The 16,162-nt window shown below is 41.4% G+C and overlaps 1 protein-coding gene across 1 annotated transcript in view; it reads right to left on the reverse strand.

Annotated features, from left to right (window-relative positions):
- The window catches only part of LOC126378338 (uncharacterized), a 50,332-nt gene that overhangs the window by 5,652 nt on the left and 28,518 nt on the right, over positions 1 to 16,162 (reverse strand). Inside the window, exons 3-13 of the mRNA XM_050026593.1 lie at positions 10,607 to 11,135; positions 9,371 to 10,524; positions 8,001 to 8,207; positions 6,617 to 6,805; positions 5,600 to 5,750; positions 4,821 to 4,894; positions 4,036 to 4,151; positions 2,627 to 2,701; positions 1,507 to 1,623; positions 933 to 1,080; positions 103 to 181 (exon numbers count right to left, since the gene is read on the reverse strand). Coding sequence (XP_049882550.1) covers positions 103 to 181; positions 933 to 1,080; positions 1,507 to 1,623; positions 2,627 to 2,701; positions 4,036 to 4,151; positions 4,821 to 4,894; positions 5,600 to 5,750; positions 6,617 to 6,805; positions 8,001 to 8,207; positions 9,371 to 10,524; positions 10,607 to 11,135 — 2,839 coding nt within the window. The remainder of the gene's footprint in view (positions 1 to 102; positions 182 to 932; positions 1,081 to 1,506; positions 1,624 to 2,626; positions 2,702 to 4,035; positions 4,152 to 4,820; positions 4,895 to 5,599; positions 5,751 to 6,616; positions 6,806 to 8,000; positions 8,208 to 9,370; positions 10,525 to 10,606; positions 11,136 to 16,162) is intronic.

The following is a 16,162-nucleotide window of genomic DNA, read 5'->3' on the forward strand; positions in this document are numbered from 1 at the left end:
CGAAAATACAGAAGACGGCAGAGAATTCTACTCCCTTTCCAGATTAAAAATACTTTGTTCAGGATGAGATTTGCACTTAAATTGACGCCCAACTTCACTCACCTAAAACCTCCAAATGTATTAGTACACGTCGCCAACGGATGACAGTCATTGAACTCTGTAGATGCACACTCGTCCAAATCTGGAACAAAACAATAATATTACATAAATGCTATGTTACAACATCTGCACACCTGCATCCCCGAACTATTCCCGGTGTATATTACACCCCACTCCTCGCCAGCTATGTTTAAGAAGAATCCTTACTACAAGCCTCTTAAAAACCCTTCACCTCGATGATAAACATAAAAAAGAACATAAACAGCCTATATATATAATGTCTTCTTAAAGACACAATGAAATATGAAATATGCTTGTGAAATAAAAACTACGTTGAGTTTCTCTGAAATAGAGAGTTTTTATTAACACACTTGTTTTATAAGTAAATTACATTATTCTATACTTAATAACTAAATCTCACCTGAAATAGACAACATTCGAAGCAAATAATTTCACATTCAGATCTATCTAGTTTTACATAACCTCTTCTAGAAAATAAAATTATGATTTTAACATTTGATAAAACAAAAATATTTTGAATAACATAGAGAACGAAATGAGTCCATGGATCTCATTTACATTATATATATCCCATTGCTGAGCACAGGCCTGCCCTCAATCAACCAAAAGGGGGTATGGAGCATTCTCATACATCATACTTCCACACTACTCCACTGCAGGCTAAACCATTAGTCTTGGCTTTTAGCGGTAAAAACACCTCCATCTTGATTATAATGATGATATAATTATATGTGTAAATAGCATGGAAAATGCTGTACCGACAAGAGCGTGGCTCTTAAATTGATGATGATGATAATTATATGTGTACTTACCGTTAAGAGGCAGCACGCTGCCATGTGGCGTGTCGACCCACAGCGCAGACGCACCGACGTTGTTGGAACGTCGTCTGATCACACCCAGCAGGTGTTTCTGGATCTCTGTTGTTATTGACGACCGAATTGTTTCTGGGGTTTCTTGCATCTGTAGGGAAATATATTAAAAATACTTATTTTATTCAAAAAGAAAGCTACGGAGGCTGCAAAAAGTCGCGAGTAGGAAGGTAGGTAGGATTAAAAGAAATAAAGGGAAGACAATATATTTTTTGCTATTGACAGAAACAAAAAATAAATAAAAACTGTTTTTTAATTAATTAAATAAAAGTTAAAACATTACAAAAAAGTGCAACGCACTAAACTCTAAAGTTACTGTTTCTTTTTTGTTCTGCATTTTTGTACTTCCTGTGTGTACGAATACTGAGAGGGATGATTCAGCTCATTACTCTGAGTTAACGAACTCAGAGTCATGGTCTGTATCATCCCCCTCAGTATTCGTTACGATGTCACTAACACCTGTATAACGCTTTGCGTCTGTTGTGTCAGCTCGTCCACACTTCAGTCCAGGTCTTACCAGGATGGTATAGTTGACGAAAACCCCTGGGTTGTGCTGGTCCCCGCGGTGCACGGCGTTGACTGTACCGCTCACGAAGTCATCAGAGAATGGAGTCATTGAAAACGCTGAGTCGATCTGATAACGAAAAAGAAAATGTAAATAAACCCGCATCAGAAATCAGAAATCATTTGTTCTCTTAGGATAGGTAGGTTACAGCATCTCTATCCTGCTAATTATTATTAGCATGCAAATGTCGAAAATTCAAAAATTCTCTAATACTATAAAAACAATTAGTAATTAGCCATTCGCGTAATTTAAAAGTCATAACTTTAGTGGGTCCGTTTTTAAATTTATCAGGTATCTTATTGTATACTTACTTCTATGCACATGTTATGAGGACTTTCTAAACAAAGTGTAGTTTTTGGACAGTAGTTGCTAGTTCGTGAGGTAGCCGTCTCTTTCTAGGATTAATATCAGCTGCTGTCTTAAACAAATGTCCATGCCTTTTAACACATTTTAATACTTCTACTATGAACATACAAGGGACTGTAAAAATTCGTAAGTTTACAAACAGCGGGCGACACGAAATATAAGGCGCTTTGTTACAGATGGCTCTAACATCCTTTCGGCCATCCTTTTTTTGCCGCAAATGGCATTAACTACTTGGCCAGACTTATGGGGAGCGTTGAGGGCTTTCACCCGGTACCAACAGATCATCCGTTCTGGAACTACGATACTATGTTTTTTTAATAAACGTCTAGGGCCCTGTGCCGAGGAACGGCCTCCGTGGTCCAGTGGTTGAGCGTTGTGCTCACGATCCGGAGGTCCCGGGTTCGAATCCCGGTGAGGACAAATCACAAAATCACTTAGTGATCCCTAGTTTGGTTAGGACATTACAGGCTGATCACCTGATTGTCCAAAATTAAGATGATCCGTGCTTCGGAAGGCACGTTAAGCCGTTGGTCCCGGTTATTACTTACTGATGTAAGTACGTAGTCGTTACATGAGAGAGTCATGTCAAGGGCCTATGGCGGCTCAATAATAACCCTGACACCAGGGTTGATGGGGTTGGTAAGTCACCTCCAAACCCACACGATAGAAGAAGTAGATAGGTAGGCATTATAATATATGTACTTACAGCTCGTATGGCTTCGTAGCTTAGCTGCTGGTAGGGGTCTGAATCCTTGTCCAGAAGTTTGTTGTCCCAAGCGACCTGCAAAATTAAATGTTTAGAAAACTCGACCATAGTAGACGGCTCACATATCGCGATGAAAATCTGCACATTAACCCAGGTCATTTTTTTTAAAAGAACGTCTAGGGCCCTGTGCCGAGGTTTTTCTTGCAGCTTCTTTTCCCCGGCTATACAGGTTGTAAGAAGCTGCAGTAGTTTTAGGCGGATGAGACGTTCGTTGTGTAAAAACTGACGATTCAAAGTGTAAACATGTTACCTACTGAATAAAGATATTTTTGAATTTGAATTTTTGTCTGCCAACAATTGCCCAATGGCTCAAATTAGCTTCAAAACGTTTTTCGATTCTGCTCCGCACCACCCAAATCCCCTGGTAGTTGCGGCTTCCGCTTACAGCTGTGTACGAATGTACACCTAAACAAGCGCTATATTAATGATATAGCAGTAAGTAACTACGAGGTGCCAGATATACTTAAATCGCCCAGGCCCGGTCCTGCGCCACGGAAGCGCGCGCAGCTGGCTACGCCGCCCGCGCCCGCGCACGCGGTGGCGCACTCGCAACCCCCCGTGCCGCGCGATCATGGCACTTGCAACAGTGTCGAAATATCGGGGGTCTCATATCCCTACTTTAAACGCGGTAAGAACCCGTTATTATGTGTTTTAATTATGATAATAACCGCGTAAACTTAAAACAATGTATAAATAAATAGCAATAAAATTGACCTTGACCTCTTTAACACTGGTTGTGAGTCGGTAAGACGCGAACTCTCTCGTTCTTTTTTTAATAATATTTTATAAGCAACTTGCATTATATATATTTATTCAATTATTTTGTCATCGTTACTGTAGTTTCACTTTGTTATATAGTTTTCAATATTAAGATAGTAGCGTTATTTTTATTGTTTAAGTCAGCGTTTGTCTTTGTACTGTCTTAGGCATCTGTGCATGTCCTTAAACCTTCGCAGTGCGCTTAAGTTTTAAGTTTTAATATTTTTATACTGTTTTATATAGGTGGAAATCTGTTATTGGCTTAGTTTTTAAGTATGATTTTCTTTTTGCTATAGTTGTTAAGAGCTGTTGGTCTCCCAAATATAAAATAAATAAATAAATAAATAAATGATAAATGTTTTCGCCGCATTTTTGTATCGAGCGCTGTATCTACGGTAGTGGTAAAGCAATGGGCGCCACTGTCATCGATTTAGGCGCATTAGGGCTAATTCTCATTATGGCAACCGACTCGCAAATGGACTACTTCTCATTATGGCAACTTCTCATTTTGGCTACTTCTGATTAGGGCTACTTCTCACTTGGGCTTCTTCTCACTAGGGCTACTTCTCATTAGGGCTACTTCTTATTACCTTCCGGTCATACAGCTTATCAACCCTCAAGTTGAGGACGAGAGACACGACCCGGCGGCACGGGTCTCTGTGGGTGCGCCGCGCGTACCCTGGCCTGCATTGACAACTTGATATACCTGCAAACAATTAATTCAAATTCAATCATTTACCTCAAACCAACGGCCTCCGTGGTCCAGTCGTTGAGCGTTGGGCTCACGATCCGGAGGTCCCGCGTTCGAATCCCGATGGGGACGTTGTCGAAATCACTTTGTGAGACTGTCCTTTGGTTGGTAAGGACTTTTCAGGCTTGAATCACCTGATTGTCCGAAAAAGTAAGAAGATTCCGTGTTTCGGAGGGCACGTTAAGCCGTTGGTCCCGGCTATTAGCCGTAAAAACACCTCCACCAACCCGCATTGGAGCAGCGTGGTGGAGTTGCTCCATACCCCCTCCGGTTGATTGAGGGGAGGCCTGTGCCCAGCAGTGGGACGTATATAGGCTGTTTATGTATGTGTGTATTAATGTTTCAAGCAATGATTTTGAGTGGAAAAGACGGAAAATTCCACTTGATCTTAAATCAGGATCATGGGGTGGTATTAATAAACTAATCTCAGTTTCGAGACTGCCCTCAAGATCATGTCAACGTGACAGTTCTCATATAATAATAAAAACAGAGACTTGAGCATGATCTTGAGAGCAGTCTCAGCTGAGATTCGTTTATTAATACCACCCATGGTCTGAATCATCCCCCTCAGTATTCGTTACAATATCACTAACACCCTGTGTTTATTATGCATATTTTCCGTACCCGCTTCAGTTCGGCATTTCTCATTCTGGGCTTGATCGCATGTGGAGTCGTCGCCGACAATACACGTGTCGATTCTGAAACAAATTAAATATTTTTGACGTGTTTTATTGTAGATTTTTCGCAAATGGCATTAACTACTTGGCCGGACAAATGGGGAGCGCTGAGGGCTCTCACCCGGTACAAAATTTAAGACAACAGGCCTGAGTGCCCAGTTGGGCGCGAACCTCGGCTCAGGGCGTCGTCTGAGAGGAAGAATATTTGAAAGAATTAATTGACCCTAATGGGTCGATAGCGATAAGCGCTGAATGAGGGAAATCGTCGACCACGCCGGCGGGGTCGGTACCTATTGGGGTTCAAATGATCATCATCTCCATAGCATTATCCCGTTTCTCACGGGGTCCACCTAACCTGAAGATTTGACAGATCCAGTTTTGTACGGACGCGCCTGCCTCTCTGACCTTCCGACCCGCGAAGGGAAAATCAGCACATACCTCCAAAACGCATTCCCAAACCCTCTCGACCATGATGTTTACCTTCTCCGCTGAGCACGTGATAATAATCATTTATGGTCCTAATAAGAATTCCAAAACAAAAATCAATTATTGGTTTAGGCCTGTGCTGGATTCTGCGACCTAAAAGTGAGAGGAAAACGTTCTACCAACTTGGTTACCACAGCTCCATGGCAATTCATCTAAAAAAGCAATATTGCAATTTGACATTTGTTTGCCATGCGCACGGTACACCGTTAGTTGCTGATCATTGATAGACACAAGATTTACCTGACAGTAGGTTGCGGTCGTCTATACCCTGGCTGCGGCCGGGGAGCGGCTGGTCGTCTACCCGGGGACGGCGGCAACGGAATATCATCCGCCGGGACAGCCACGCCCGTGCCCAGGGCTGGTCCCAGGGGAGGTGGAGCTAGAGGTGGCACTGAAACAGAATAACATTTGCCAGTTTCCGGTTCGAACCCCGGCACCGGACGTGCACCAATGAACTTCGCTATCGCATTTCACGACCGCTTGAAGACTGCATTATTGAAAGTAGCGCCATCTGTTGCATGTGAGCGGAACTAGGTGGCCAACTAGTTGGGTCCGCTACAGAGTTATTAATTTATCTTAAGTGGAGTTTTCACTAATACAGTTGGCACGACCGTTATAGACGGCGATACGGCTCACCTACCACGTTGGTCTGACTAAATGCTTCCCGTATCTCGGCCTCTAGCCATAAACACGGCCGTCCTGACGTCAGACAGGGACTATTCTGACGTACAGAGTGTGCAGGCTGTTCTACGAGTCATCATCACCAGCCCATTAACGACCCCACTGCTGGGGCACGGGCCTTCCCTACGGTCTACGAGTATGGAATACTTATTTATTTTCTGTTTTGTGTATTTATTTATTTTTTCAGTAAAGAGAAAATTACTTAAGTAAATAAAAAACATCTGACTCGGACGGGACTTGACCCAGCAGCTCTTGTCAAGTCAGGACAACCGTGTTAACCGTAACTATCGGATCCACATCCTGTCCATGCGAATTCGATCTACATAATAACGTCATTAAGCCGACGCCACCGCCATCTATCCGAAAAATTGAGTACTACCATTTCTGTTTATATTTTATTTGCTAATTATTTAGGGACTGGCCGGAATACGCATAGGACCGCGAAAAATGGAAGATGGAGGGGGAGGCCTTTGCCCAGCAGTGGGATCTTGTAGGCTAGATTAGATTAGAATTATTTAAGCGTATATTTGCTTATTGGATGATTTCTGCTATAACTTCAAATAGACCTGAACTCACCAGAATGCGGCATGCTCTGAACTCTGGTGGGCCTTACGCTGACCCCCACCGTGGACGTGTCGAACAGGTTGAGGTAGGTCCTCTTGCCGTCTATGGACACGAACCCCTGCTCGCCTGATCCCTGGGCTGAGACTATGATGTCGTCGTGCTCTGACTGCCCGGATAGTGGACTCACGTTTTCTATATGCACTGGAGAAAAAACATAACATAAGCCTTACGTCTGTTTTTCCGAAAGGCTAGAGGCAGAATTGTCCTCAACAGCCATGTTTAAGTCCTAAATAGAAAGCGAGCTTCTAGAAACCATGTACTATACGACCAGGGTACTTATACGATAAATGAATTTATAAATGATAAAAAATTACATATAACAAAGCCTATAAAATAACAATTTTATGAATAAAATGACGAAAACGAGACAATAACAAATAAAATACTAAAAATAAAATATGATTCTACTAATAATTATAACATATCATAACAATCATATAACAATCATGATCAAATAAAATTCTTATAATAGAATCACAAATATGATATATATATAGCATGATCCAATACCACTAATTGATATCTATATTTAATGTTTTATTTATTTGACCATCACGCAGTCCGCTCAAATTTTGCAACACCCTACCAGGGTCATGTACTTACTTTATTAATCATAAAACGTTATAATTATGTACACGAAGCAATAAATAAAGAAATGTTTTACCTGCATCTTAAATTGAAAGAAACGAAAAATTTTAGCTTTTACCAGGCTATTTTGCACCCTGGTGAAATGAGATAGTTTTTACGAAACATCAAAAAAGTTAATATGACATGGTTTCAAAGTGTATACATAATGCTCGTGACCGTACGAGGGGCGTGATCGGCACGTCAGGGTGAGTGGAAAACCTCCAGGTCTTCGAAAACCCGTGGCCGAATCGGTCAAACGCAAAGCTGCTTTAGCAGCGAGCGCACCACCCATCATCTAGTTTTCTACTGAATTTGTATGGAAACACTATCTTAGTGACACCATCAATCAAAAGCAGTCAACCATCGCACTCGCGATTTAATACGATGAAAAATTACACTTGATATTAACTCAGAATAATGAGCTGAATCATCTCCCTCAGTATTTGTTACGATGTCACTTACAAGTACATACAAGAAGCCATACAAGTATAGGGTAGTGACATCGTAACAAATACTGAGGGGGATGAATCAGACCATGATTCCGAGTTGATATCAAGTGGATTTTCCTACCGGAAAGTAGTTTTAAATTATTTTCAGTTCCATACTTTTGCGACGGAATATTCCACTTGATATCAAATCAGAATCCATGGCCTGAACCATGTCCCTCAGATTTCGTTACGATGTCACTAACACCTTATATAATTCTTACCCGAAGCCCCCTTCTTCCCACCAGGCCCCTGTATCGCCGACACTGTGACATCGAAGATCTCCCCATACCCAGGCAGATGTGTCTCCGCGGCCGTGATGACGGCAGCTTCTGTCGGCGGGTGACGAGACCCGTGGGGCTTGAAATCAGGGTCGTCCAGGACTATACCTGGACGAGGCCGGTAAGGATGGTAGGGGATGCCTTGTGATGCTGGAAGAAAGGGTTCGTCTTGTATAATATCAAACATGGGACTTGGTATCAAAAGTAACTGCAGTAGTTTGTGATTTGTGGTTTTACTCAGTTTAACTCCGTTCAATGCCGTGATAGCCCAGTTGGTAGAACGCTTGCCTCTCACTTCGAGGTCGCAGGTTCGAATCCAGCACAGGCCTAAACCAATAATTGTCGAATTTGTTTTCGAATTCATATTTGGATCATTGGAAAACATCGTGAGGAAACCCACATTCCCGAGAAATGCATTTTCGGAGGTATGTGACCTAACCTGTATTGGGCTGTTCCCTTCGCGGGTTGGAAGGTCAGACAGGCAGTCACTTCTGTATAAAACCGGGCCTGTCAAATCTTCAGCTTAGGCAAGCGGACCCTATGAAAAAACGGGATAATGCTATGGAGATGATGATGATTGGTTTAGGCCTGTGCTGGATTCAAACCTTCGTTATAGTGTCTTCTTCGTGCATCTTTATCATATCGTTGCCTTATTATGAAAACCACAAAAGAACAAACCACAAATCACATCCGAATATGATTATTCAATAACACGCTTACGTAGAGGGTGAGATTAGAACAAATTAAAGGTAGCAATACCTACATTTCCAGAAAATAAATTGGTAGACAGTTATAAATCTTTACACATTAAAAGGAGTTTGGGCGTTACAATTTTGCTGTATTGAACGGGACCAACGGCTTACTCGATCAGATTTTGTGATATATCCCCACCTGGATTCGAATCCGGGGCCTCCAAATCGTAAGCCCAACGCTCAACCACTAAACCATGGAGGCGGTTAACTCCATTCAAACCATCGTTCGTTGATGTCAGGGCATCTATTCTATATTCAATTAAAATACATTACATTATACGTTGGTCGAACAGAAAGCTCGGTGAGATGGGGGTACTTAGTTCATCTTGCGATGGATGTACATCTGGCTACCCCAATTGGGATATAGTCGTGAGCTTATGTCATGTCATGTCATGTTATTATGTCATACATACATACATACATAAACTCACGCCTATTTCCCACCGGGGTAAGCAGAGACTATGGAATTTTATTTGCTTCGATCCTGACACACTTCTCTTGTTTCCTCCACACATGTCATGTCATGTCATGTTATTATGTCATATACATAAAATAACTTACTTGGCAAAGGTTGTGTGTTTATAGAAGACGTCTTAATAACGTCGTTGGCATTAGGCGTCACACTCATCGTCGGAACATGTGATATCAAACCCTCAGTAGGAGTAGGAGCAGCGATTGATATCGTAGGAGATGTTTTAACCTCAGAAATCGATGATTCTATATCTGCAACTGTCTCATTCTTAGTCGTATTTCTAATCTGTTGCTTATCTTCTACTGGTTTAAACTTCTCTTTGCTTGGCTTATCTTTTTCTACAGAGTCCTTTTTCTTCTCCGGTTTTGACGGTTTATCAGTCTTTATCTTTTCTGTTGTCGTAGTAGGTTTCTGTGTTGTTGTTGGTTTTTCTGTTGTTGTCGGCTTCTCTGTCGTTGTCGTTTTTTCTGTTGTGGTCGGCTTCTCAGTTGTTGTCGTAGTAGTAGTTGTAGTGGGGGTGGTTGAAGAAGTAGTGTCAACTGTAGTAGGTTTTTCTTCTTCTTCATCAGTAGGATAAATTTCAGGCAGAGTTACTGGGGCAGAAGACGCAGCGTTTTCTTCATGATGAATATTGTTTTCTGAATGGGTTTCATTCTCGCTGATAGTCAGTTCTTCATCAGGTTTAGAGTCGTCTAAGTCAGGAAGACCTTGAGGTAGTGGAGGCATGGGTTTGTACATAGGAAGGCCAGGGTTTGGCCTACGATTTGGAGGCCTGGGCCTAGGCCTCTGCCAAGGTGGTACCGGCCGATGCAACCCTGGCCTGTAAGACATTGGTGGGACAATTTGTTCAGGCAAATTGACACCATGAAGAGGTGGCCTATCAAACGGATAGGGCGGAGGAGTTTTCGTCGGGACGTAGACATGGGAAGGTGGAGTGATGGGTTTATCGAACTCCGGAATGGGTGGAACATCAGCTATTCTAGGTGGACCTCGGTTGTTGATCCTGGAAGCCATAGGGCGACCCGGCCTGCCGTTCAGAAGCTGAGAGTTCGCTTGTACGTTGACGTTGCCGTTTAATAACTTGACAATTCCAGTGATAATGTTTTGGATTTCTGTGTTTTGTCGACCCTGGTCCCTAGGGGCTATAGTCGCAAATATCGGCTGCACTGCAGTAGGCCGTATTTTGGGCCCCGCAGGCGGTAGTGCACGCGCCTTCGGGACCCTCACCCCTTCCCCCGGAAACCTGGAAGTGAGCACAAAGTCTTATTGCAAAAGATGGTATTTGAAATGAAAGTTAGTATTGAAGTAAAGCAACAAATACGCACCTAAATTCCAAGCGGTCTCCAAACCCCTCAGACCTGAGGATTTCATCGTCACTCCTGAGATAATCTATCGTCTTCGTCGGATGTATCTCGTAATACTTTCTCTTGTTATGCATTTCCAGTTCATTATCAATCTCATTGTTGTGCGGGACCTCATCTATGTTAATAGACCTTGATTCCCTATCTGCTGACCTGGGTACTATAACGTGACCTGGCTTTTCAGGTATGTTTATATCTTCTAAGGCATCTTTAACATCAAACGCTTTATAAGTCGATGCTACATGATCTTTGGGTTCAACAACATCGTCTATAGAGACAGATCTAGCAATTCTATTGTAATCTTCTTCTTCTTCATCACCGATTATCGTTTCAGGAGCTACGTCTACATCGTCGATGTGTTCGTCGAATCTGGCGCTGGGTTCTATTCTGAATTCTAAGTATTCTTGGCTGGTTTGAAGTAAGACTCCTCGTGGTAGATCTATCGAGGCAGATTTTGGGGACAACTGCGATATTGTGTAGGATTCTTCGTAACCTGAAACGGAAAATAATGTTATTTTTTTTTAATTATTCTTTTTGGGACTGTAATCTGGAAACTGACAGAGAGCAGCAGTAACTGTCAGTACTATTCAGAGGTGGAGGACAGGAGTCCTAGTACGGCTTTGAAATAGACTACTCTGGGCGCCATTCCACTCGCGTCAGACTGCTGCGGGGCAGAAGGCATTTTCCACTACTCCATTTTTCCTTAAAAAGTAGCATGGAGAATGGTACAGATAGCCATACAAGTACGTATGGGTCTTAATGACACCGTAACGAATACCATGAAATCATCCCTCTAGATGATTCATACCATGATTCTGAGTTGATATCAAGTGGAATTTCCTGAAAATTCCCTTGTCGGAAATATCATGAAAATGTTAGTGTTTTTTTAATTAATTTCAGTTCCATACTTTTGCGACGTAAAATTCCTCTTGATAAACTCGGAATCATGGTCTGATTCATCCCTCAAAGTTTTCGTTATGACGTCATAAACACTATGTATACATATTAAGTAGTTTACTCATCGAGGCATAATAAACTAAGGCACTATATCCTCTTCAAATCACCTGGCGGTCGCTCACCCCTGCCGTACGACATGACAGCTCAGTTTCGAAACCATGACATAAGTGTGCAGAACAATAGGACAGACAGACAGCCTTACTTTCACTAAGTATGTTATAGTGATGTCGTGTAGTGACGCGTACTAGTCCTGTGATTATACTCGCTCCTTGTTCGAGAGGTTAAACAGTGTAGTCTACGTCTTATGCTCCAGCATCGTCACAAAAACAGTAATACACTGTTTAACATTACTTACAATACAAGGAATAAAAATAAAATTGTTGTTCAAAATTCTAGATTAAGTAAATTAAATTCATCTTTTTTGGGGTTATGTATACGTTTTTACAATAAAATACCAGATAATATTTTAAATTTGTCAGAGAACAAATTTAAAGCTCACGTGAAGCTTACTTTATGTAAAAAAGCCTATTATAAGATTAATGATTACCTAAATGATAAAAATGTCTGGTATTGAATGTGTTCCTCTAGTTATTAAATAACTTGTAATGTAACTGTTGTAATATAACCCTGTTGTAATATAACCCTCATTGATTTAAAAGATGTGTTGCTGTTGCAGTTTCTTGTCATTTCTTCTCCTCAGCCATAACACCTTGCGAAATGACGTAAATTCAAAAATGTTACATTGACCTTCAACAAGTTTATCCATGATAATTACGTTGAATAAATGATTCTGATTCTGATTCTAACCTCTCGAACAAGGAGCTTCGTATAATTGAGATAGAACTTCACTTACAGGCAAGTTCGTATAATCTCATAATTATACATACAGTCATGAGCAATATCTTGTACCCACTTTAGAACCCTGTCGCGCTAACATATTTGACATTTCATGAGACTTACTGTTACAATTTGTCAAAAAAGTTAATGTGACATGGTTTCAAAGTGTATTCGTTTTTATTTTTTATTTTTTTGACGTGACTAATTTTAGATTTGCCGCAGATGGCATTAACTACTTAGCCGGACAAATGGGGAGCGCTGAAGGCTTTCACCCGGTACAACGTTTAGGACAACAGGCCTGAGAGTGCCCAGGTGGGCGCGAGCCTCGGCTCAGGGCGTCGTCTGAGAGGATTATATTTGAAAGAATTAATTATGTGAAATAGTTTTTGATTTATGAGGGGGTCAAAAGTGGCTCCAAATGGTTCGTGTAATATTACACACGGTGAGGCTCGCCAGTTCTGTTCCTTGAACTTGGCTTGACACGCGACCGCGTGTCTAGATCGCTACGTGAATGGGACAAATCGTCGACCACGCCCGCTGGGTCGGTAACGGCGTACTGAAGTAATTAAAGTAAGGAAAGTCTCGCCCTTAGATGAGCCCATTACTTTCCATTATGATGGCCACTCGAGCATCATAATCATAGTATACCCATGACTCTGATTCTATGTGTTTATTTACCGTTTCCATGGCCAATGGAGTCATTTAACGGTTAGTCATTGAATACTTCGACTTGATAAGTGGTGATTGTATGGATGTTTATTAGTTGGGTTATGGGGTGTAAAGAAATTGACATCAGAAAGTAATTATACTAATTGCGTTCTAACTATGCTGTTCTGGGAGCAAATAAAAAACATAGAACATGTTCCGCTCTCTGTCTCCCCGGGCATGTCCTGTCCTTTAACATGATGGACTAATGTTATGGGCGGTAGGCTGATCCCTTATCACCATACGGTTCATCATATCCAGCTTACGACTTCGTATCAACAGTGGCTGCAAGTTGTCTTTGATTACTTGTGGCTCTACCCAACCCTGGGATTACGGGCGTGAGTTTCCCGATACCAACCCCGCCGGCGTGGTCGACGATTTCCCTCATTCAGAGCTTATCGCTATCGACCCACTAGGGTCGATTAATTCTTTCAAATATTTTTCTTCTCAGGCGACGCCCTGAGCCGAGGTTCGCGCCCACCTGGGCACCCTCAGGCCTGTTGTCTTAAACGTTGTACCGGGTGAAAGCCTAAAGCGCTCCCCATTTGTCTAGCTAAGTAGTTAATGCCATCTGCGGCAAATCTACAATAAGTCACGTTAATAAAGGTGCCTGGCGCAGTGTGCATTCGATATGCACTTTTATTGTTATTCTATAATGGTATATAATGAGGGATTTTTCAATCGGCGTTTCCCAAAAACACGATAGATGGCGTTGTTAAGTTTTTTCTTCGTTTAAACTTCTAATTTCATGGATAACAGACATATGCAATATCTTTTATCTTTGTTTTTGATTATAAATGATGACCCTTTTTATTACACTAAGGTACAATTACAACTCCCACCCATTATTCTCTCTCTCTCTCCTTGGCATTTATTATTCCCATCTGATGGTGAACTCCCACCCATTATTATTCTGATTAAAATAAAGAGAAGCAATATAGATAGCAACATCATTCTATAGGTACATAATGGCCCCGATTCCTGCAGACACCGCCAAATTTTATTTTAAGTTATATCCGTCATTTTCATATCCGTCGAAAAGGAAAGGGACGGATGATTCACAGCTCTTAATTTTAGGAAGAATGAGTAAATGAATGAATAACCCGGGCGAATCAAAAGGTACGTCGCTGGTATGCAATCCGTTTGACGTGCTGTCTACTTAACTGTGTCGGGTTATTGACGGATGTAAAATTTTTAGACGGTTGGTTTAGATTTGTGCTTAAAATTGACGTGTGTTCCATAAATTTTATGCTTGTCGATTACCCGTCCCTTTCCTTTTCGGTGGATAAGAAAATGACAGATATAACTTAAAATAAAATTAGATGGTATTTACAGGAATTAGCACCAATATCAATATAAAATCAAGCAACAATTAGTTTTATATTTGATTCTGCCATTAAATTACATTTTTGAATAATGATGTACCCCAGCAATGAGAAAATGGGTAATTATCACGTTAAATGTGAACAACGCCATCTATCGTGTGTTTGGGGAACGTCGATTGGAAAGTCCCTCATTGATATCACTAGTTTACAGACACTCTATTTTTTTTTAAGATTATGGCCTGGAATCAAGTCCTTTGGGCCAAAGACAAAGACACACCAAAATTATGCATTACAGTGTTGCCTATGTAATTAAAAACCGTTTGTCTATTAAGGGTCTTTCTCACAATCCCACGTCATAGAAATAACGGGCGCACCCAAATACTTGGATACCTGTCTAACTAGTATCTATAAAGTAACAGTTACTTTGCTGTTAGGTTATTTACATAATAAACTTGTAACAACACTTAAATAAGTAGGGCAGATGGGAATATTTTAAAAATAATAATAATCGCGAAAAAAAATCAATATCATTTACAAAAAAAATTGGCATTGAATCTATAAAATTATACCTTAGTCGGTATAACATACATACAAAACTCACGCCCGCGATTCCTAGTGGGGTAGGCAGAGCCACGAAATAATTAAAAGCACGCCACATACAAAAACAAGACAGTAACATCATTTTAAATTACTAACAAAATAACAACAGAACAATAAGGATCATAAGTATAGATTTATAGTACAGGGAATTGATTATTTTTTTTACCGGGTGAGAGTCCTCAGCGCTCCCCATTTGTCCGGCCAAGTAGCTAATGCCATCAGCGGCAAACGTACTACTACAATAAGTTACGTCAATAAAAAATGTCCCCGAATCTTATATACACAACCTAATTTTATTTTAAGTTATAAGTACTTACCCGTCATTTTCTAATCTGCCGAAAAAGAAAGGGACGGATGCTTGACAACTGTCAATTTTACAAGTGAATGAATGAATAACATCTCGTTGATATGCAACCCGTTGGACGTGTGCTGTCAACTCAATTCTGTCGGGTTATTGGCCAATTAAAAAATGTAGTTTTACCACATCCGTACACTTTATACAAAACACCTCGTTTTACACAGACACTACACATTGACGTTATCGTACACGCGCGTCTGTGTGTGTGACGTCTGACGCCTATACGATTGAATGCTAAAGCGGCCGAGGGGGGTGAGGTAAACCTAGCTAAGCGGCTGGTGGGGAGCGAAGAGTTACCCTTCTATATGTAGTATTATTCCTTATTCTATCTCTCTTCTATCGTGTGGGTTGTGAGGTGGATTACCAACCCCATCAACCCTGGTGTCAGGGTTATTTTTGAGCCGCCAAAGGCCCCCGACATGGCTCATGTAACGACTACGTACTTACTTCAGTTAGTAGTAACCGGGACCAACTTAACGTGCTCTCGGAAGCACGGATCAACTTACGTTCGGACAATCAGGCGATCAGCCTGTAATGTCCTAATCAAACTAGGGATCACAAAGTGATTTTTGTAGTATGTCCCGAGGGTTTCGAACCCGGGACCTCCGCATCGTGAGCCCAACGCTCAACTACTGGACCACGGAGGTCCTTATTCTATGGTTTTACCCCAGACAGGATGACATGGCGGGTCGCTGGGACCTCTAGAACCAGTCCTTTCAAGGTCGACCAACATACGCT

This window comes from Pectinophora gossypiella, chromosome 26 (assembly GCF_024362695.1).
Source record: "Pectinophora gossypiella chromosome 26, ilPecGoss1.1, whole genome shotgun sequence".
NCBI classification, from domain to species: domain Eukaryota; kingdom Metazoa; phylum Arthropoda; class Insecta; order Lepidoptera; family Gelechiidae; genus Pectinophora; species Pectinophora gossypiella.